We start from the raw sequence: 20,965 nt of genomic DNA on the forward strand, positions 1-20,965 counted from the left end.
TTAACTCCCAACTAATCCTTCCACTACCTGAAGGGAGCCTACAGGAAGGATGGAGAGAGACTTTTTACAAGGGCATGCAGTGACAGGACAAGGTGGAATGGCTTTGAACTGAAAGGGAGTAGGTTTATGTTAGATATTAGGAAGAAATTCTTTACTTTGATGGTGGTGAGGCCCTGGAACAGGTTGCCCAGAGAATTTGTGGATGCCTCATCCCTGGAAATGTTCAAGGCCAGGCTGGATGGGGCTTTGATCATCCTGGTCTAGTGGAAGGTGTCCCTGCCCATGGCAGGTGGTTGGAAGTAGATGGTCTTTAAGATCCCTTCCTATCTGAACCATTCAGTGATTCTGTGATCCACTGGCTGTTTCTTTTAAGTTGAAGGGATAAATCATATATATACATACTTACCTCTGAAGAACATGTTTATTAATATTATTGCTCCCCAAATTACCTTTCCTTTCAATTTGAAAGAAAAATATTTCCCTCTGAAAAATCTGTGTGTGTTCAGCTGTAGACATGAACCGTGTCTGACTTGACTGTACATGTCTAACATTTGCCCGCAGTACAAGCTTCAACAAGAAAAACATCCATAAGGAGAAGGTCTCTCATTTACGTAATTTGTTTTCTGCATTTAAAAAAGTAAATCAACAAGTGTATTTTTTTCTTTGCATTTATTAAACTTTATCTTCTAGGCAAAGGCACTAGCAAGACCAGAAATATTTTTGTTTCTGATGAAATATTTGCTGACATTAATTGTTGGCATATCTCCAGTGTTCTGGGTGGGAAGTAAAAAGACCTGTTCTGAATGGGCCAATTTCTTCAACAGAAACCGCAAAAGAGAGTAAGAAAAATTTTTTTATTTCTTTTTGTTAAAGTGTATACTTATAAAGTTGACTTTAAGACATGTTTCTTTATATATAGCTCAGGTAATCAAAATGTTGTCCTGAGACTTCTTTTTCAGACTTTAAATGCTGCCTTTGGGCATCAGCAAAATTCCATTGGAGTCGGGGGAAGGTTTATACATGCAGTGACTTTTTGACATTCTCAGAAGATAGAAATTTTTTTCCTCTGCTGATTTCTCTTTTGTAGAGCAGAAGGCATGTTGCTGTGTTTAGCATTGGCTAATACATCTCTGGTTTCGAGTCGAAGGAGGGAAGATAATTTCAGTCATCAGTTTAGTTCCTTTCATGTGTTGTGGCCACTTCATTTGGCACAGTACTTTGTGGTGTTTACTGTCATGCAATAATAATATCATCTGCTTTTCTTCTCTGCCAGGCTTATCTTGTTTTAAAATTAATATTCATTGAACTCTCCTTACTATCACTTTTATTGCAAAAATCTAGTGTTCTTTATTTTTTTTCTGAAAGAGAAGTATTCAGTTTTATTACTTAATTTTAGTAAATTTATATCTATGGATTTAAGCAGCTTATAAATTTCATCTCCATTTCTTGTTGTTGTAATTTTTCAATTCTTTCTTATTCCTTGATTATTTCTTTTTAGATTATCTATTACTTATAAATTATACTGTGGGTTTAGTTTGTTTTATTTCTTTGGATTTCCCAAGGCAGTAGTCCTTAAGCTCCTTTTATTTTACATTTACATTCTTCAATGGTCAGCTTATGGCTTCCTTTCCCTCTACCCTCTTTTTCCATTTCCTGTATAATTTTTTCTTGTATTTCAGATGTTAACTGCTTTCAGCTACAAGGATTTAAAAATAATGAAGTAATTTTTATAATGCTTACCTTTCTTCATTTGCATGAGGTTTACTTTATATAAATTTAACTTGATAATGTAGCTGCTTTATGAGCTAATCCTTCTTTCCTCTCTTAGATCATTAATGTACTGAAGTCATTAAGACCAACTTGCAGAAGTAAGAAATGTAGAAATCTGCTTTATTTAATTGTTCCACAAACATAATTACTTTGATGCTATTATGATCAGACTTTTTTTCTCTTCTTTTCACATATATTTTTTTTTTCTTGTTCATTAACATCCATCTCAGATTGCATCACTGGTTCCTGTTCTGTCAGGGTTTTATGTCTGAGTCTTTATCACATTATAGCCAAGGTTATCCTCTTCATTCAGTTACCTGCTTGTGTTCTCTTTTAGTCCAATAAGTGAGAGTCGAAGAGTGCTGCAAGAGTCATGTGAATTTTTCTTGAGACACAATTCCAAAGTTAAACACAAAAAGAAGCACTACAAGTCAACTTCACACAGACTTAAAGTCATTTCAAAGTCAATGGGTACCAGTACGGGTGGTGCAACAAATCATGGAACTTCTGCAGTAGCAATCACTAATCATGATTACTTAAGCCAAGAAACTGTTGCAGAAATTAAAACCTCTCCAGAGACATCTGAGAAAGAGATAGAGGCAGACGGAACATCAGCCCGAAGAGTCGAGGAAGGTGAAAACAGCGGAGATCAAATGTTATCTGGTTCTAAATTGACCATGGATCAGGTGGAAAGAAGAAACAAAGCAGATAACACGTGTCATATGAGTACCTTGACTGAGAGTATGAAGAGAGTAGGTGAAGGAAGGTAAGGCACCTGAACTCAATAATTTGCTTGTTTATGCACATTACCACTATTGTTGTAAGTTTTCTATTCCTTTTCTCTGAAGAATCAGTGTACTCTCAATATGCAGCTAACCCACAGTAGCTGTCAAGAGAACTTACAGACTGCTCCATGTGGCCATGTATCTTTAGCATATGGGCTATTTTGTATATTTGTAGGATTCTCCTTTTCCGTGTAAGTGCTGAGTGCTGGAGCTTCAGCTCCAAAAAATCTATGACTGCACTTCAATGGTGATGGATCTGAAAAACAACAATAGTGACCCTAAGCTTGGAAAAGTTTACAGAACTGTATTGCATTCTCTTGAAAAGAATACAACTGAAAATACATTATGATTTCATTGCTCAATTTTTTCCCATTGTAATGCACTGTGCTTAAAATTTACTGGGTTTTTTTTCATTACTTGCAGAATAATTCCTAAAAATGATTTTAGTGAATCTCCTCCACTACAAAGCAGCTGTTCCCAAATACCTGATGTCTCACACTCAGCTTCCATATCCCTACTTGTCTACTCAGCTTCAGACACCAGAAGAGAGTTGGATTCAGGGAACAGTTCAAATCCTTGAAAGATTGAAATTTTATATGAACATTTGCAATTTATAAAACTGACATGAATTCTGTGTTACACTGGAAATAATGGATATTCTGTGCCTTATTAAAAAACACACATATCTTGCTTTGCACTTAAAAAATGTATGTTTTGTTGTGGAAACAGCTAACAATAATGTACTGTATTTAATCCTATCCAGGAATAATGGAAATTGAAGTTCTGTAGGACATGGCAGTAATATAAGAAAAAGATGAGAGACAAACATTTTATAATGAATTGCATTAAAGTAATGCTTAGAAAGCACTGTTACTTTTCCAGATATAAAAATTCCATCCGCCTCTTTGATATTTTTTAACAGTTGTTAATTTTTTTCTCTTTTTACTGTCTCTTAAACGATAATATCACTTCAATAAGGGATACACAAATTTACAAATACTCTCTAAATTGTGTCCTGTTGTATCAATTACAGCACTGGTTTATGGTAGCTTGTACACTGAATATGAAAGGGAATCTGGAATTATAGCAATTTATTTTGTACATAAAAATGAATTTTGTAAATAACTGACTGCATAAGGTCAATCTTTAGAACTGCTGTATTTGTATGTGTTGTACAAACTTGGGAAAGTTCACATGCTTCCGTTGGGGGGTTGCTGAAGCCAAGTGTCCCCTGGTGATCAGACAGCATGAGTCAGTTCTGAGTAAAGCAGGTTGTACCTTTATCTGTGACATGCACCGTTATCTGGGGTGAGACTGGTCAGGCACCTGTGTGTCCTGTCACAGGGATGATGCAGTAGGGGCAGCACTGTTTCAGAAAAATGCCTCTTGGAGCCTCTGCTGGCATGGTGTTCCAGAGCATTGTGCCAAAGGAACGCTTCAGACCCCTGGCCTTGGTGGGCAGAATCTGAAGCACACACTTTGGGGTTTTGTACTGAGCTGCAGTGAAAGCTCGTTTCACGGTGTTTCTAGGAGTGTAACTTAATTTTTTATATATTCTGTAGAGAAATATCTTGCAGAAAATAATGTGTTGCATTATTAATATGCAAACTTGTTTAACAATCTATTTACTCGGAAGATGGCCTAAATACTTTTTCTACAAATACTTTTTCTACAAAGCTTAGTTTTCTATATGCTACAGCAATGTATTTTCTCTAAATCAGAAAGGCCTTAATATGTGTAGCCTTTCTTATGATGGGGTGGTTCTCAAGAGCTACTGATGTGGATAACAATTTCATCATTTGGCTTCAATTGACTCAAGATTTCTTAAGAGCCAATGGGATTTATTACTTGAGATAATTTGGAAACAGGATTGTGCTGTTTTCAAAACATGTCACTGCATTTTGTAAGACTGTCCATCATCTTGCATTTGATAACTAAGAATATTTCTCAGTATTTTGATATTATGCAGGGAAATTACTGTGTTTGAGTTTGGGCAGCATTCATGGTGATGCTTTGAACAATGAAAATTGCATGGTACAAAGGGCATGTAAATGCTGAAACAACAGGAACTATAGTTCTGATAAACCAAAGTTACTCATTTTATCCGTCATACATTAAAAATGGAATGTCTTTATATTACAGTGTCTGCATTTTAGCATTTGTAACTTATTACCTTAAATGGGATGTGCTCTTTCTTTTAGACTTTCCCCTTTAAAAATACACAGAATTCTTGCTACTGAGAAGTACAGTGAGAAAGACAAAAAATCTCCTGTGAAAATGCACAATAAATACCCTTCATTTTTCTAATTCTGTGTGTAACTGGGTAACTTTATACACATGTTCAGTAGTTTTGTTATTACTGTATTTGTTAGTAATAAAATATACTGTTGTATAGTAAGAGCTTCTGAGTCGGTATTTCATAGTAACTAGGTGTAGATGTTTGTTACTCCACTACTATAGTATTTTGCACCTAAAACACTAATGTATTTCTTAGTAGAGCTCTGTGAGTTAATAAGTATTGCAATGTTTTTATTCCTCTTATATGAGAAACTGAGACAGAACAACGCTGGGAATTGTTCACATAAACACAGAGTTATGAAGGAGTAAGAAACTTGAAGTTGTTCTTTCATCCTAATATTTAGAGCATTCTTTCTTTCATGACCTCTAAAGACCTCCTTTAGGTTACATAGAATACGTATTTCCACACTGTGCTTGTGCTGCCACCTTCTTTAAACAGTGATTTTTAATTTTTTTAATGTTATTCCGTTTTTTTAGGTAGTTCAGAAAAAAAATCCTTTGTGGTCACTTGCTCTAAAAAAGATAAATGCAAAGTAATTTTGAAGTTAAAGCAAGACTGTGGGCTTAAAAATAGATACATTTTCAAAGAAGTGGGAAATGTGAAGCAGTGATCATAACGTTCACTAGCAGTGAATTGCATCAGTGGTAGATAGAGATTGTAGCACTTTGTGTGTTCCACTGCTGCTGTACCAGAAATAACAGACTGAATTCCCAGGGTGATCCTTATACTAAAACAACTGTGATCTCTGGGTGCTTTAACCGTGAAGCACCCAAGCAGTAAATGGGAAGTTCAAGAGCGATTTGAATGCTCTCGGAAATGGTGGGGGGGAAAGAAACGGAAAGAAAAGGGGCTCAGAGAAGAGTCAGGGCCGGCAGACTGACTGCCTTACAGTGAGGGGCACTGGAGAGCTTGGATTTTTTGCTTTCCTCTTGTTATCTGACCAAAGTTAAAACTGAAAATAGACCATTCGTATTAACAGGGCTTTTCTTAACCTGTGACAATGACGTCTCCCTGGGACATCTCCACCAGCTGTAGTCATTGAATCAAGGCTGACAATCTTCTGGAAGATGCACTATAAATCCAACTATTTACATGGCTACAGCTATTTCAGTAATTTTTTTCTGCCATTATTTGCAGGATGCTAGAATAAAGGATACTGACAACTTCCGCAAACCTGGAACTGTGTGTGCCAAATGGTCTTTTTATCTTACTGGAGCTGTCATAAACCACTTCAAACTATGCTTTGCACTGAGTTTTCAAGTTGCATATAAAATCTTTCAAAGAGCAAGATAAATTTAATATACCAAATCATATTTGATTTGTGATATAAACAGCACCTGAAATTGGCAGTATGGTAGTTTCATGGTACCTATTGTTTATACTGCATTTTACTGTCCTATTTTGCTAAATGCTTTTAGTGAAAACTGGATAAGATTTACCTAGAGTATAAATCTATGCACATATTTGAAAAAAAAAAAAAGTTGTCCAAGCTTGCAAATCTGACCCAGAGCATGGCAAATATAAACAAAATAATGCTTGTAACCTTTAAAAGGTACTATTAATACAGAAGCACAGAATATGCTGAGTTGGAAGAGACCCACAAGGGTTATCAAGTCCAACTCTTAGCACTCTTTGCCATGACTCCTTGATAACTGTTCAACAGATTTACAGAGGATTGTATCTCCTTTTTCCTTACAGGATACAGAATATATTTGGTTTAGAGACAGTCAAATACAGTCGAAATTCAGAGCAAAATAGAAAAAGAAATCAAATATGAAAAGTTGGGCTTCTTTAATGAAAATAAGTTTAGCATTCTGCAAAACACTGAAAATTGCAGTAGCTGAATAGGATGAAGAATCCTGTTTTCCTGTGAAGTCTGACCACCCAGTCTCAACGTGCCGTTTCAGAAGGCTGCACATTAAAGGAGAAATGCCACATCCCTCCCTTCACACTGGCTGCTTGTTGGATCAGTCTTTGAAGGCATCTGGCGCTCTCTTCACTGGTAAAGTTACTGCCAGTATTAACCAGTGGTATTTGCAGTAATTGAGGTGCCTGGCACCAAAGGTATTTGAGAGTGTCATGGGAATAAATGTTATTTCCCGGGTATTACGTTTTTTTTCCCACTTATTCTTTCACTCTTTGTTGCTTATCATACTTAAATTTTTTAATGGACTAGAGTTTAATTAAAGCAACCTATACCACATGTTCATGAGCTCTCTGCTTTCTATATCTGGAAGTGAAGCTCAGAGTATACTTCTGATGTACAACTATGAAATCCATTTCTGTTTATTAACCGGATTTTAATTCCTACTAAAAAACCTTTGAGATGCAAAGTATAATTAAAAGATTAAAAACATGCCAGGACATTTATATCCAAGCTCTTCATTAATGCTTTTTCCCTGTATTTCAACTTTGTTCACAGAAACAAAATCTAAAATAAAAGTTTGCTTTATTTCAGGTCTTACTTTTCAAAATAAAGTGATGGCCAACGAGATCTTTAAACACACAGATCTACCTTCATTAAATGGGTCACAGCTGGTTTCTTAGCACAGACAGGAGCTGCAGAGGGGAATAGTTCCTGCTGTTTGGAAGAAGGCAGTTTTTGTGGAAGGGAAGTGCTAAACAGGCCCTTGGTACTGGGTGGAGGGGGTGTGGAGGGATCCTGATCTGCTGCCCTCAGGTACAGCAGGACAGTCATGAGAGAACATCAGGTATTTTAAGGGAAGAGGAAAACACTGGTAGTTTGGGCCTCACTATCAACATACAAGGTGAAGAGAAACAGCAAGAAGCCATTTTAGTTCCATTGAGTACAAGGTTTGTCAGTTACAGAGGTGAGGGTGGGATGATGAGACAGCCACTCAAGGGGTCTTAACAGGAAAAAGTATGTTCCATGTTGGTTGTATATGAAGGATGATGAAGAGAATGTGCATTCCAGTTTATCTTCCTGATGTTTTACCTGATCATATGAAACTGAATCACAAGAAATTACATGGGTACGAAGGTAAATCACTGCTAGGCAAGGTCCTGAAGGAAATCACTAACAAATTACTTAATTAGTTGATGGCTTAAGCTGCATTCTCTCCAGGCCCAACTTCAGTAGTATTATACCTACTATATAAGATTGTGTGCAACTCTTGCATGACTGAAGATGGAGGATTTGAGGATGCTGAAGCAGCCGAACAGGTTTCTTGGCACTAGGTTTGAGTCACTGATGCTGCCTGCTGGACATAGTGCTCTCTGGGACTTGCTCTCCTTCCAGATTCCTACAGGCATGGCTGTGATCCAGACTTACAACTAAAGAACAAGTGGATGCACTATTGGGATTAATAATCCAGACACATATAATTCCATTAAATGTGAAGAAATGACACTGACAGGTGAAATGTGCCAGTGAGCAGACAAGATGCAAATGTGTTGGACTGGCTGAAGTCAGGGCTCACCATGGAAATTAATCTGAGTTATTTTTCTTAACATGTGATTTTAGTAGGCAAGATTATTTAGTAGGCAGTGAGAAAGGACACTGAGAGATGCTGATAACTGGGGTGAGGTTCCCTACGGAGAGAAATGGAAAGTCACCCAACCAGTAGAAAAAAAACAAGAAAGCACATCCCAAAAAAAGAGGAAGGACTCTGCCTTTTAAATTAATATAACCTCAACAGCATTCGATATTTTTAGGGCACACATTCTGAAAGTTTCTCTACTTGGCAACCAAGAGGTACTGTAATTACGGGAGAGTTATAAGGATAGAAGGAAGGAAATCACACTAGAAACAAAGTAATGCCTCACAAAAGTGTGGTTAGATGAGCACCTGCTGTAAAAACATAACTCAAAGAAGGACTTCAAAAGACATTTTTCTTCATAGCGACCTGGTAGGAACATTTTGCAACCTGGTCAGAACATTTTGCTGTCATGGCCAAACACAATTTCATCCCCCTGTGAGCCAGGGATTCAGGTGCTTGATCCTTTCCAGCAGCATTGCGCTAGTCAGTTGTTGATGCAAATTAAATAAGATTCCTATTTTAGCACATAAAACAATTTATTGCAAGAGTTGAAGTATCCTCGGACTAAAGGATGCCCCCACTGAAGCGCTCTCCTGACCCGGCAGCCTCTGTCCATCCTTTGCTCTTTTGGTGACAGTGGGTCATCAGTGACCAGAGGCAGGAGGTGCTGCCCAGAGGCTCCACAGCCCTGCTTGGCACGAGCCGTGGTGCTTCTTTGCCGAGGTCAGTGCGGGTGTGAGAAGCCGGATCTCAGGAATGCCATGGGCTTCAAGCTCCACCACTACATCTGAGGCAGAGCTGCAGTGACTGTGTGTTTCAATCATCTTTGTTGTTGTGGCTCTGCCCCTCTCTCTCTTCTGAGACAGCAAGTTTTGTGCAACTGTTGAGTGTCCTGGACCGGTTAGTTTGCTTCTTGGACCAAAGCTTCTTTCATCCATGGGCTTCTGTGCATTCTGTGTGTGCCTGTTACGGTGGCTACAGACCTCTGGTTTCTGTAAGCCACCTTGAAGGGCTATACAGCCCTGCCTCAGCCCTGCTCATAGCTGCCTTGCTTATCCTGAGGAACTCCTTTTCAAAGGGCTTGTTGGACACAAATAAAATAAAATAAAAAATTTAAAAGTTCAAGTCTATTCCTTTAATTTTAGGATTATGGCTAATTCCAAAACTGGAAGGACAGACCTGTGGTAGTGCACTTGATGAATGGTGCAGAAAAACAGAGATTGTTCCCTTCATTTGAAGAATCCTGTCTGAATGGAGCACTGTATTTCACATCCTAATAACCACTTATTAGCACAGGATTTAAGGAAAGTTAGCTTTTCAGTTCTGCCTTTCTATTCATTGAGGATTTGTGAGGCTTCCAAGTGATTTTTCTACCACTGATTAATTCACAGCCACTCATTAATGAGCAAATGTTCCTCCTAAGCCTTAGCTCTCTCCTTGCACATGATGATTCACTGGAGGCACAGTAAATTTAACTTAAAACTGCACTGAATTAATTTTCCCATTCTACCACATGCACAAGTCTTTGAATAACCCAATCTAAGCAGACCTGCTTCAACCAGATGTGCTCCAGATGCCACTTCAGACCCAGAAGTTTCCATGATTGCAGCCAGGATTGCACCAGCTGCTCCTGGGAGCAGACTTTCAGAGGCACAGACCAGACCCCTTCAGAGCCTGAAATTTGCAACCACTAGTCAATGAGAACAGTACAGGCTTTTCATCGTAATGTTTACACTATGGAAATGTCTGGATGTGTGCTGAGTTATCCTTTATCAGTGAGCAGACTGTTCTTCCAAACAGTTTTATTAAAGTTTATCTCTGACTGACTGTCTGTGACCGGTGTTTAGTTTAAGATATTCGGTGCTTCCACTATTATTGTAGTAACGGAGCTGTAGAGAAATGCAACTATAAGTCAACTGATGACTTGGACAGAAAAAAACAGATCTGCCTGGAACTTCAGCAGGCAATGGAAGGAGCTGTTTCTGTAAGTTGAGCTTCCTGATACTTGACCTATGTCCTCATCTTGACTTGTTGGAGAGAATGTTAAGGATTAATCTTGATAGAAAAAATTAATATGAATAATAAAAAGCATTGATCCTCTCTCTAGTGTTTTCTATTGTGCAAATATACAATGTAGCCTCTAGTAACGTTAAGAACTGCCATGTGCTTATTCAGAAGTAAAGAATTAACATTTAACTCCTGAATTTTTTCTCACACTCAAAAAATGCCATCTGCTTGTATATGGACGTAGGAATTCTCCTCAGCAGACAAGCATCTGAAGGGTGAGCACATGCTTTCCTAACAGTTCTGCCCCTCTTGGACAACTCCATTATTATGCTCTCACCTCTACCTGTCTTTTCAGGCTGGTATTCAGATGATCAATTATTTTTTTCGTGGCTTGCATAGGGAACTGTTAGCATGACCTGAATATCACCTAAAGGTGTAGAGTCTCAACAAAGAGAATATTGATACGATTTACGCTTTTAAGCTTTTCTTATGGGCAGAAACACGACATCACTGAGTATGATAATCCACTAAAAAATTGGCCCCAAAAGAGTTTTTAAGATTCAAATGCTAATATGTATACCTGCAAAGCACTGCTGTGGCTACAATGCTTACCATTTTATGTAGAAATTACTGGAAGACTTGTTTTAAGTAGGTGTATCTGTGCTGGTATAGCAATAAAACAGAGGGAGAGATGTTTTGGATTATTTTAAAATAACGGACATCCTATACTATATCATATGTTTAAATTAAGAGGTGTTAGAAGGGATCAAGGCCACAATCCCACTGATATTCATGTAGTTCCTAAGGCTTTTTGTGGAAGAAACTGGAATCTATTTCTTAAACCTGTAATAAATTACCCGATAGCTCGTTCTTTGATTTTCTTCTACAGCAGTACAGACGGCTCTTTGTCTCCTCGATCAGACAGGCAGCCTGCAAATAGCCATTTGAGAAATTCAAATTTTCTCTGATCTCAGCCTTTTACACCAACTTACAACTCACCCTAAAATATCAGTAATAGTGAACAAGATCTAAATGATGAATTCCACAATTAAAAGCACTGAGGATAGATCATCAGAGATCCCAAATGCTGTGATGCTGAGCACTGCAGTGCTACCCCTGAGCTCTGCTACTTACCCTGGGGTGCGTACGTGCTCCCCAAAGCTATGCACAAATTGAGCTGCCAACCAAAGTCAAAATCCCCAGACATCACCAGAACAGGGAAATGCACAAAGCAACAAGAGTTAAAAGCAGACAAAAGGTCCAGGTCTTGGCACTTACTTTACTGGGCCTCTTTTGGCTCAGGATCCTCAGCCTTAAACCTCAGGCAATATTTAGACCCCTAAGTCTGGTTTTCCTGGTTCCCAGTAGTTGTTTCACCCCGTGAAGACCAAGGACTGAATAACAATTATTTACTGGTTGAATTCCATCCAGTGCTCTAACAAACTGTATTCATAAACTGGAATAGTTTGCACAGGAAAAGCAGAGAGACCCAACGACCCAGTGGACAGTCCCTTGAATTAAATATGTGAGGTGAATGGAAACATGTGTGCGTATGGGCACATCCTCCTCTCCAGACTTGTGTGTCTGGATTTTTGGGATGGTGAGAGGTTGTGTGAAGGGGGAAACAGCTCAAGCTGCAATAGAGAGATTGCACTCATGGCATCAGCCTTGTGGTGTAAACATCTGTTATGTGTGGTGCGCTGACAGTGCCACGGTGACCTTGTGTGAGCCTGCCTAGGCTGTGCAGGAGCAGATTGACCATCTGGGAGATTTTAGCAACATTTAAGTGGTAGAGGTAGCAACTCATAATCTTTTCTGATGTGTTTGTAAGGCCACATAAAATATAAAGTCTATATCATATGGCAGTATGGGTAAGATGAAGGAATCACTAGTTGATGTAATATGGATCATGGTTTGAGGATGCTCAGGCAAGTTTGTTACCACAGCTCCTTTTATCTGGGAAATAGTTAAGGCAAAGTAGATCAATAGTTCTGATTCAATCTGAATAGCTCACCAGCATTCAGCAATGATTATGTCCTCAGAAGCATTTAAATATATCAAAAGCCCACAGAGCATAAACCTAGCAGATGGCAAGGCTTGCTTGGACTGAAGCAGGCTAAGGAGAATGTTGATATTTCTGTTTTCCAGATGGAAATACACGCCGTAAGTCAACTAGGAATTACACAATGCTCTCACTAGAGCTCAAAGAAGATGTCCCACATTGTTTGCTAATACATTCTTTTACAGCACTCCTCAGTTTGCTTCCTCTGGCAAAGTCATTTTGATTTCAAAGCTTCTAACCCACACTTGAATTAATGGCTCAGCAAATCCAAGTGGGGAAATATATGCGGATGCACGTGCAAATTTTTTTCTCTAAAATACTGAGCAACTGTCTTGCGAAGGTATGCAGTGCTGCTGTGCTGTGTGCTTCAGCTACTGCAGACTGCCTGAAGAAATTAATTCTGTAATGCATAGGTTTGGCAGCCTGTGAAGGTATATGCCTTAGCAACAGCGTGTGTTGATGCTGGGGATCCCCAGCCCTTGGTAACGATGCTTGTGTGAACACGCAGGTGCCACAGAAATCAAACATTACCACCTTCACAGTATTGCCACCAGCCCGGGCCAGAGGCAGGAGGGTTTGCTGGCAGCGACACACGATTGCACAAGGAAGCCTCTGTGTGTGCGTGTTCATGGATGTCGACTGAGGCTGTCACTGAAGCAATTGTTGCAATTATGGATTTACATCATTTTATAAATTTTCACAGCTGGTTTAGGGAACCATTACTGTTTGCCAGCTGTTTTTTTAAGTTGGCTGGGTGTATTGTTTCCCATCTTCTCAAGAAAGGAGCACTCACCTCAGCAACGTGGCTGATGTCAGTCCCAGTTCTCAGGACACCATGTGACAGGGTTGATGACAGCAGTGTGACTGACCTGGGGTGCAAATCTCACTTCACTGCTGTTGTTCCACCTGTATAGACAAGGAAAGGGAAGAAAGACAAGTAAGTGCAGAGCGACATGAAGGGGTTTAATGTACACAAAAATCTGGTTCTGTGTAGTCTATTGTGAATGACTCAATGTCTTGTGGCATTCTTTCCTGCAGGACAAATGTGTGGTTTCGTTAAATACTCCAGAAAAAAAAATATGTGTTGAAGCTTATCTCCCCCTTCTGGAAACTTTACCTCTACAAATCCCACAAGGTTTGCAGCATACAGAAGCTACCCCTTAAATATATGTTATTTCTATTTTGAATGCTTGAGGACATACAGCATTCTTTATTTTATAGTGCTTTCATTTCTGGTGTGATGAAAAGTAAAGTATAAATTTTAAATTAAAGTAAAATGAGATGATTTACGCTGGGTTGCCAAGAACTTTCCTCCTGTTATTAGATTGGCAATGTTCAGTCTGACAATACTAGGTTCTTCAATAAAGTCCAAAATCCGCTGCTGTTCAGAAGGATTTTGTGTCCTTACCTTGACTTCTGCTACAATGAAATTTGTGATCGATGCCCAGCTGCTGTTTTAACACCATTTCCTCTCACGTACATCAGGCTCTCGCTGCGGCGTTACGCGATTTCCTACCGAAACAGCTCCTTCATCGGAACGGAGTTACCATCTGCCGAGCAAATCCCTGAAGACCTGGAAGTGGGCTGCCTCGGGCTCCAGGAGAGCCGGGAGGGTTCCCGCATCCCTCCCGCCGCCTGGCGCGGGGGTCTCCAGCATCGCCCGGGGGCTCCAGCATCGCCCGGGGAAAGCTCGTTGGGGCCGGCCCGAGGGGGCGGGAGTCCCCGGCCCTGTGCCAATGGCTGCGAGGGGATGGCTCTGCCCGGCCGTCCCGCTCCGTTACAGGATGGAAATTCCCGGCCTCCCCGGGGAGGGAGCTCGGGCTGCGCGCGCTGAAAGGCTCATTTATCCCCGCGCTGCCGCCCAGAGCGGTGGACACGGGTTCCTGCGCCGCAGCCTCCCCCCGGCCCCGGTGCATCCCGGCCTCCCCTCCCACCCCGCGCCCCCCGCACGATGCCCCGCGCCCCGTTCGCCGCCGCCCCGCCGCTGCTGCTGCTGGCGCTGCTGCTGCTGCTGCTGCTGCTGGCGGCCCCGCCGCCCGCCGGCTCCGACAGCCTCAAGGGGAAGCAGAAGGCGCTTCGCCAGCGGGAGGTGGTGGACGTGGTGAGAGCGGCGGCGCCGGGGGCTGGGAGCGGGGCCGGGAGCGGGGCCGGGATCTCGGCTGACTGAGGTGTTGGGGGCCCCGTGCGGATGGGGGGCGGCGGCCGGAGGATCCACGCGGACGCTTTTGTTTGCTGCAAAGATGTGGGAAAAGAAGGGAAAAATCAGAGGGTTTCGAAAAATCTCGCCGCCGCTCGGGGCAGGGCAGCGCTGGTCCTGCGCCGCTGGACTTCTCTCTTGGGTTCTGTTAATTACGCCCTGGTTGTGCTGAATCAGGAAAATGCCGAGAAAGGATTAGACGGGCTTTGACAGAAACCGCAGGTTTTCGGCGGCCGGGTGCGTGTCTTGGTGTTTTCCCCATCGGGCCAGGGTCGGGGGCTGCGGCTGGAGCCGGCGGAGCCCCCGCTCCCCGCCGTGCCCGGTGCCGGGGGGCATCCCGGCGGGACCCGAGGCAGCGCCGTGGACTGGACCCTGCCCTCAGCCACTGCAGGGGCAACATCGAAATCCTACAGCCCTTCCAACAGAAGCAGTAAATGCTGTTTAGTTCCTAAAGGGCTAGTGCATAAATAATAATGAGAGAAGTACAAAGCAAGACGAAAAAAAGTTCCACTATTCAGCAGACACTCTGAAAACTGTATCTGCATGCTTCCCGAAGCCACTTTTCCTTGGAGTTGTGTGAATGCATTACTCACTTTGGCTGTGGAGACTGCATACGACTGTTTGAAATTCCACTGCAACTAGAAACCTGAATGCATTGGGACTATCCTATCTCAGGGGTAGTTGAGAGGAAGGAGATTTTCCAGTCCTTGGTATGTAGAAAGCAGATGTGACGGTATTTCTGTGAACTGCTGGACTGCTGTTCACCTCCTATAGAAAATCAGTGGCATTGCCATTTTTTTCATGATCTTCAGAGAGATCCCCTAAAGTGATGTGCTGGAAACACCACTGATAGCAAAGCTCCTTCCCTTTCACACCACTTCATTGCTTTTTCACTTTCATTGTGGAAGTTGAATTGTATTGAGAATAAGGACTCTGTACACAGAGGAGGAGCTTACATTTTTTGTTGGAGCAGTATTTGAGGGTCTCTCTTTTTTCTGGCATTGCTCCATGCTTTTGGGTGTAACAAAATGAGCAGCAAAACGCAGGTAAATCAATGGCAGCTGACTCAGGCACTGTCCAGTTGTACAGACTGCTTCAGCTAAAGCCATGCCAGGACAGAGTGAAGGTATGCCCAAGAAGGGATCCTGCCTTCAGCAGACATTTTAAAATACGTTTTATGCATTTCCAGCTTACAAAAGCATGAAAAAGACTTTATTTGGTAAGACAGATGACTTTAGTTGGAATGGAGCCCAAAGCCTGGGTAATTCTTGTGCTCACATCAATTTTTTGGGGTGTGCAATGGCTGAGCTGCTCTCCGTGGTAGGCTGCTGTGCAGCTCTGGGCCGCCGCGGTGGCAACCCCTCTGTCAGGGCAGCCCAGCCCCCCTTGTGGTGTCCCTGGGGATGGGAGGGATAACGGGCCTGAGCCTTGGCCACTCCCCAGCTCTTGCCCATTTCCACATCCAGGACTTCTGTGGTAACCACATGCAAAAGAAGGAGCCAGTCACTGTTACAAATAGAGTCCAATGGGAAAACAGCAGCAAAAGCAGATAACCAGTGCTGCATGAAATAGAAATGCCGTTCCATCATTCTAATGGCCCCTGAGTCACTGTATGCTTTACCAACCAGTCTCCTCTTCAGCTAATTTTTCTAAAAAGTGGCCTTCTTGATTAAAATATTCCACTGTTTCCACTGCTTTTAGCCAGCCAGTGTTCTCTGGTGAAGGTAGTAAGGGAAAGCCAGCAACTGTTAGTCCAGCTCTCGTCTTACTTCTTACTAGACCTCTCCATATAGTCACTGATTTATTTTTGCAGCTCCAGCCAAGCCTCTGATAGCTATGCTGGTTTTTGCACCAAGACCTGTGAAAAGGCAAACCTCAAAATAAGAAAGTTCACCAGTATGACAAAGGAGAGAGGGCAGGGGCTGTAGTTTACAGCTCTTGCAGTGCAGACAGGGGCATGGCTGGCAGGAAGGGCAATAGTTGCAGCACTCTTTCTTTTTGAAACAGGTGAGGATTAGGTGGTTTAAAGAAGATGAAGATGAAAAAGTGTGAGAAAGTGGAAGAGCAGAGTATGGTTATCTGTGAAGATTTGGGATGAAGACTAGATCAAGCAGTCAGTCACCAGATGGGAAAGAGCATTTGAAGTAGAAGCCACCACTAGATCCTGCAGGTTCCTGGTCAGCATTTCCGTGCCTGCTGACACCAGTGCTCCTCCCACATCCCAGCACTCAGGCTGCTGGGGGAAGGAGCACAAACCTACTCTCTAAGAAGGGCAAACCCAAATTTCATAAAGTAGGAAGGCAACGTGTTAATGTGCAGTTTGGGAGACCAACACTCGACCTTTCATAATATTGTGATGTTAGGAAGGATGTTAGTGTGCATTGTGCATCTTCCCATGTGTGCCTTCCCACTGTAATGGGGGAATCCTGACTTCAGGATTATTCCAGGCTGCAGCTTCCCACATCTGCATCACCACTGATGTGTGTGCATTCTGGAGCCTGACTTGTGGGGCTTGACTATTGCAACGTGATTCTGTCCCAGAGGAGCAGCGACAGAGGAAAGAAAACCAGCCTTAACCTCTGCACTCTATGGAATGAAAAATTTTCTCTATTTTAAAAAAAAGGAAAAATAATAATGAAAACTTATTAGCAGAGACAATTATACAAGCAATGATGGGTTAGGAGAAAGAATTAACATATGACTTTTTTTTTCTGTATTGAAATGTTTTGACTCTTCTGATGTGTTCCAACAGGTTATAATTCTTGGACTATGTAAATTTTTAATTCTAGGATTTATGTATCTTTTCATAACAAAACGGCATCTTAATATAAAGCAAATTCTGCTGGTGGTGCTTATCTTTGAAAACTTATTTTTCTATTTTCCTCTTCTATGGAATCTTTTTCTTGGTGATGCAGAAGTAGCCCATTAATTTGTGGCACGGCAGGGGTTTTGTGTTTTGTTGTTCATTTGCATTTTATTTGGTTTGCCCAGGGAGTCAAGGGATGGAAGCAGCAAGGTCTGTTCTGTGTTTCAGTATAATGGCATGTGCTTGCAAGGCCCCAGTGGCGTTCCTGGACGGGATGGAAACCCGGGAGCCAACGGGATCCCTGGGACACCTGGAATCCCAGGACGGGATGGGCTGAAAGGGGAGAAGGGCGAGTGCATGCGTGAGAGCATCGAGGAGTCCTGGACACCCAACTTCAAACAGTGTTCGTGGAGTGCACTTAACTACGGTATCGACCTTGGGAAGATCGCGGTAAGTTCACTTTGCCCGGGATGCTGCACTGCATGAACCACAGCAGCCTCTAGGTCTGTGAGCTGGGCAGCACCAACCATACGGATTTCCTGTTGGAACCTTTTCCTGCATGTAAGGGTGAACTTCTCAAAGGTTTAGCCACTTCAGCTTCCTCTCAGCTGTATTTCAATATGTGCCCAATTCATTTCTGCAATAGGATTTCAAAAGAATGATGTGGCTGGTGGAGGAGTACATTTAGAAGACCAGATATTTAACTCTAAGGCTGAAAGTCACACTACCAAAAAATTGCCTCCATCTTGCCCAGAACAGGGCAAGGCTTTTACTATTTCCATCCTAAGGAAAGATGTACATCTTTAATCTGTTAATTGTACCTGTCTTTATAACTCCTGCTTCAAAATAGTTGTTCACTGAAACTCAGTTACAGGATGCTATTGCAAAGGATCAGCATTGTTCAGGAGCAGAATTGCTGATGTTACCCAGACTGACCCAAACAGTCTGTCCTCCACTGCAGCCCTGGGTGTAAAACTTTCAAACACAGTGGTTCAAGCCTAGAAAAAATCCCATCTCAATCCCAGCTATGAAGCAAAGCCCAGAGAGGTTGGAGTAATTTAACTGCTATTGCTGTGGCTAGAGGGAGAATCAACTTTTTTAGCAGACTCTTCTCACTGCCTTGTACTTTCAGAACTGTCCCTAGCTTTTTTTTTCCCCTCATGATATCCAGCACTTCGAAGACAGGATAACAACCATTTAAAAACCTGAAAATGTTTCTTTTTCAGTTGTGGAGTCTTTATCAGGGTTTAAGCCTCTCAGAAATCTTGTGATAATTGTTAAGGCCAGGATTTATGTTAGCAGAGATAGAAATTGTACTCTCCTCTCATGCAAGGATTTGGGGGTTGGACTAGATCATCTTCAGAAGTCCCTTCCAACCCTATGATTCTGTGATTCTGTGACTTGACTGGAGCTTTCAGACAGCTCATACCCTTGACATAAACCCCAGAAGGTAACTAGGCTACCAACTTAACAGCAGGTGTTATCTAAATAAAGTTAAGAATTTCCATAATCTGCTTCGTCATTACCATCTAGGAGGTGCTGTTTCTGATTTTCATCTTTGCATTGTATGGCATTTGCCAGGCTCCAATTTTTTTTCTTATTTATTTTTTCCCCCAGAGGGGACTAAAGAGAATAGCAAAATCATTTAGAAATAAATAGATTCCTAAATATATTTCCTAAATATAAGCATATAGAAAATAAATAGATTCAAACCCAGAGGTTGCGACTGAAGCACTTTTGTCTCCTCTTAGGAATGTACATTTACCAAGATGCGCTCGAACAGCGCTCTCCGCGTGCTCTTCAGTGGGTCACTCCGGCTAAAGTGCAAAAACGCCTGTTGTCAGCGCTGGTACTTTACTTTTAATGGTGCAGAGTGTGCTGGGCCACTTCCTATTGAAGCCATAATATACTTAGATCAAGGAAGCCCAGAGCTGAATTCTACTATTAATATACACCGAACTTCTTCAGGTATGTATGCCGAGACCACGCGGGCAGAGATGAAGGAGAAGGCAGCAGCAGGTACCGGAGTGCTGCCTGCCTTAGAAAGTTAGAGAACTGAAAGAAGAGGCAGAAGAGCAGACAGCTAACACTTGGTACTTTTACTCTGCTGCCTCAGAATTGACTATCAATAGTAACAGTATTATAATTATTTATTAAGTAGTACTTTCTTGTTGTGGTATTTTTCACGGTACTTCTATCCTGAGATTTAGAAATGGAAGAGATTTCTATCCAGACAGTTCTACTGATCGCTGCCACAACATGAATACAGAGACATTCTGTGCTGTATTAGCCTATGGAGAAACAGCCTTACTGCCAAGTAGACTGTATCATCCTGGCTTACAATACTGATATTTGCAAATTATCTGTGCATAAAATGAGACTTATTCCTCCTGGAATTTCCACTCTTAATTTAAGGTGGGGCACAGAAGCAAAATATCTGTGGATATTATTCAACTACTAAGCAAAAGGCAAATTAGTGAAGTCATTCAACATAAAAGGATGTAACATTGGGAAAAGCGAATGAACAAGTCTGTGCTCTTTCTCCACTTTCCTCCCTGTATTGCATGACTGCAGGAAATCTAATGCCTAGAGCTATCATAGGACTTTCTCATCAAGGAATAGGACCTGTCTTCATGAACCCACCACCTAGTGGTGCTAGTGGGGCAAAAAAAAGGGCGACAGGAATGGAACTTTATACAGAAGCAGTAAATTAGGAGTGGCAAAGGTTGCAGAGTGGCAATCACCTTTACAGGGCTTAGCTGTGGAAGCCAGGTACAGCTGCACCCCCATTTCCCCTCCCCATCACTGTTAAAAAGATGGCTGGAAGGGTATGAAGCCATATTCCAGCTCCCATTTTGTAAATTTGGACGTTTAAAGCAGCAGGTGTACCTCCCATTTAGCCATCCTGTGGATTGTGATCTGCTTCAGGTACTGCAGGTACAGGTGTCAAGCAGCAGCACGGACAGAGTGTATGACTGTAACTGATGTTGCCGCATCTCTACATAATAGTTTCTATTTCTAAAAATGCTGTTCAGGTTTAACTAAACAGCACAATCTTGCAATGAACTGCTGTTCTTAAGTACTTGTGTCCACTTCAGTTGTGAAATACAAAGGAATTGTGCCTGCTGAGGTAACCCGAATTTTGTCTTTAACCAGTGGAAGGTCTGTGCGAAGGGATCAATGCCGGCTTGGTGGACATTGCCATCTGGGTTGGGACTTGCTCTGATTATCCACGGGGAGATGCTTCTACTGGATGGAATTCAGTCTCCCGAATCATCATTGAAGAACTGCCAAAATAACTTCCCCTCCCTTTTTATAATATCTCTTTCTAGTTTTTTTTTATTTTGTATTATTTTCTTCAGAATTTACTTCAATAGACTTGGATGCAAGTACTGGACTGAAAGGCACCCAAGCCTTGCATCTGTAGCCTTTGTCTAGCCTTGTTTTGTCCATTGCAGAGGCTTTTTATAATAATCATTTTAGAATATAAATATCAAAACCAAGTTAACTTTTTAAATTCCTTGTTTGATGTAATACCA

General features: G+C 41.7%; 2 protein-coding genes and 1 long non-coding RNA gene across 3 annotated transcripts in view; 2 read left to right on the forward strand and 1 right to left on the reverse strand.

Annotated features, from left to right (window-relative positions):
• The window catches only part of FZD6 (frizzled class receptor 6), a 25,758-nt gene extending 20,805 nt beyond the window's left edge, over nt 1-4,953 (forward strand). The window contains exons 4-6 of the mRNA XM_027656978.1: nt 691-839; nt 2,108-2,536; nt 2,979-4,953. Coding sequence (XP_027512779.1) covers nt 691-839; nt 2,108-2,536; nt 2,979-3,135 — 735 coding nt within the window. The 3' untranslated portion in view covers nt 3,136-4,953. The remainder of the gene's footprint in view (nt 1-690; nt 840-2,107; nt 2,537-2,978) is intronic.
• On the reverse strand, nt 2,546-14,067 carry LOC113953646. Its single transcript, XR_003529961.1, has 3 exons — nt 13,940-14,067; nt 13,217-13,329; nt 2,546-2,811 (listed from the first exon to the last, which is right to left on the reverse strand). It is a non-coding gene; the product is annotated as an uncharacterized LOC113953646 (long non-coding RNA).
• Nucleotides 14,068-14,435: 368 nt separating this feature from the next.
• On the forward strand, nt 14,436-20,901 carry CTHRC1 (collagen triple helix repeat containing 1). The gene is made up of 4 exons (XM_027657106.1): nt 14,436-14,524; nt 17,655-17,876; nt 19,178-19,394; nt 20,583-20,901. Exons 2-4 carry the CDS (start codon nt 17,664-17,666, stop codon nt 20,723-20,725), a joined length of 573 nt encoding a protein of 190 aa, XP_027512907.1. The 5' UTR covers nt 14,436-14,524; nt 17,655-17,663; the 3' UTR covers nt 20,726-20,901.
• Nucleotides 20,902-20,965: the final 64 nt, after the last annotated feature.

The sequence above is a fragment of the Corapipo altera genome, unplaced genomic scaffold (genome assembly GCF_003945725.1).
Source record: "Corapipo altera isolate COAL_440 unplaced genomic scaffold, ASM394572v1 52b, whole genome shotgun sequence".
Lineage (NCBI taxonomy): Eukaryota > Metazoa > Chordata > Aves > Passeriformes > Pipridae > Corapipo > Corapipo altera.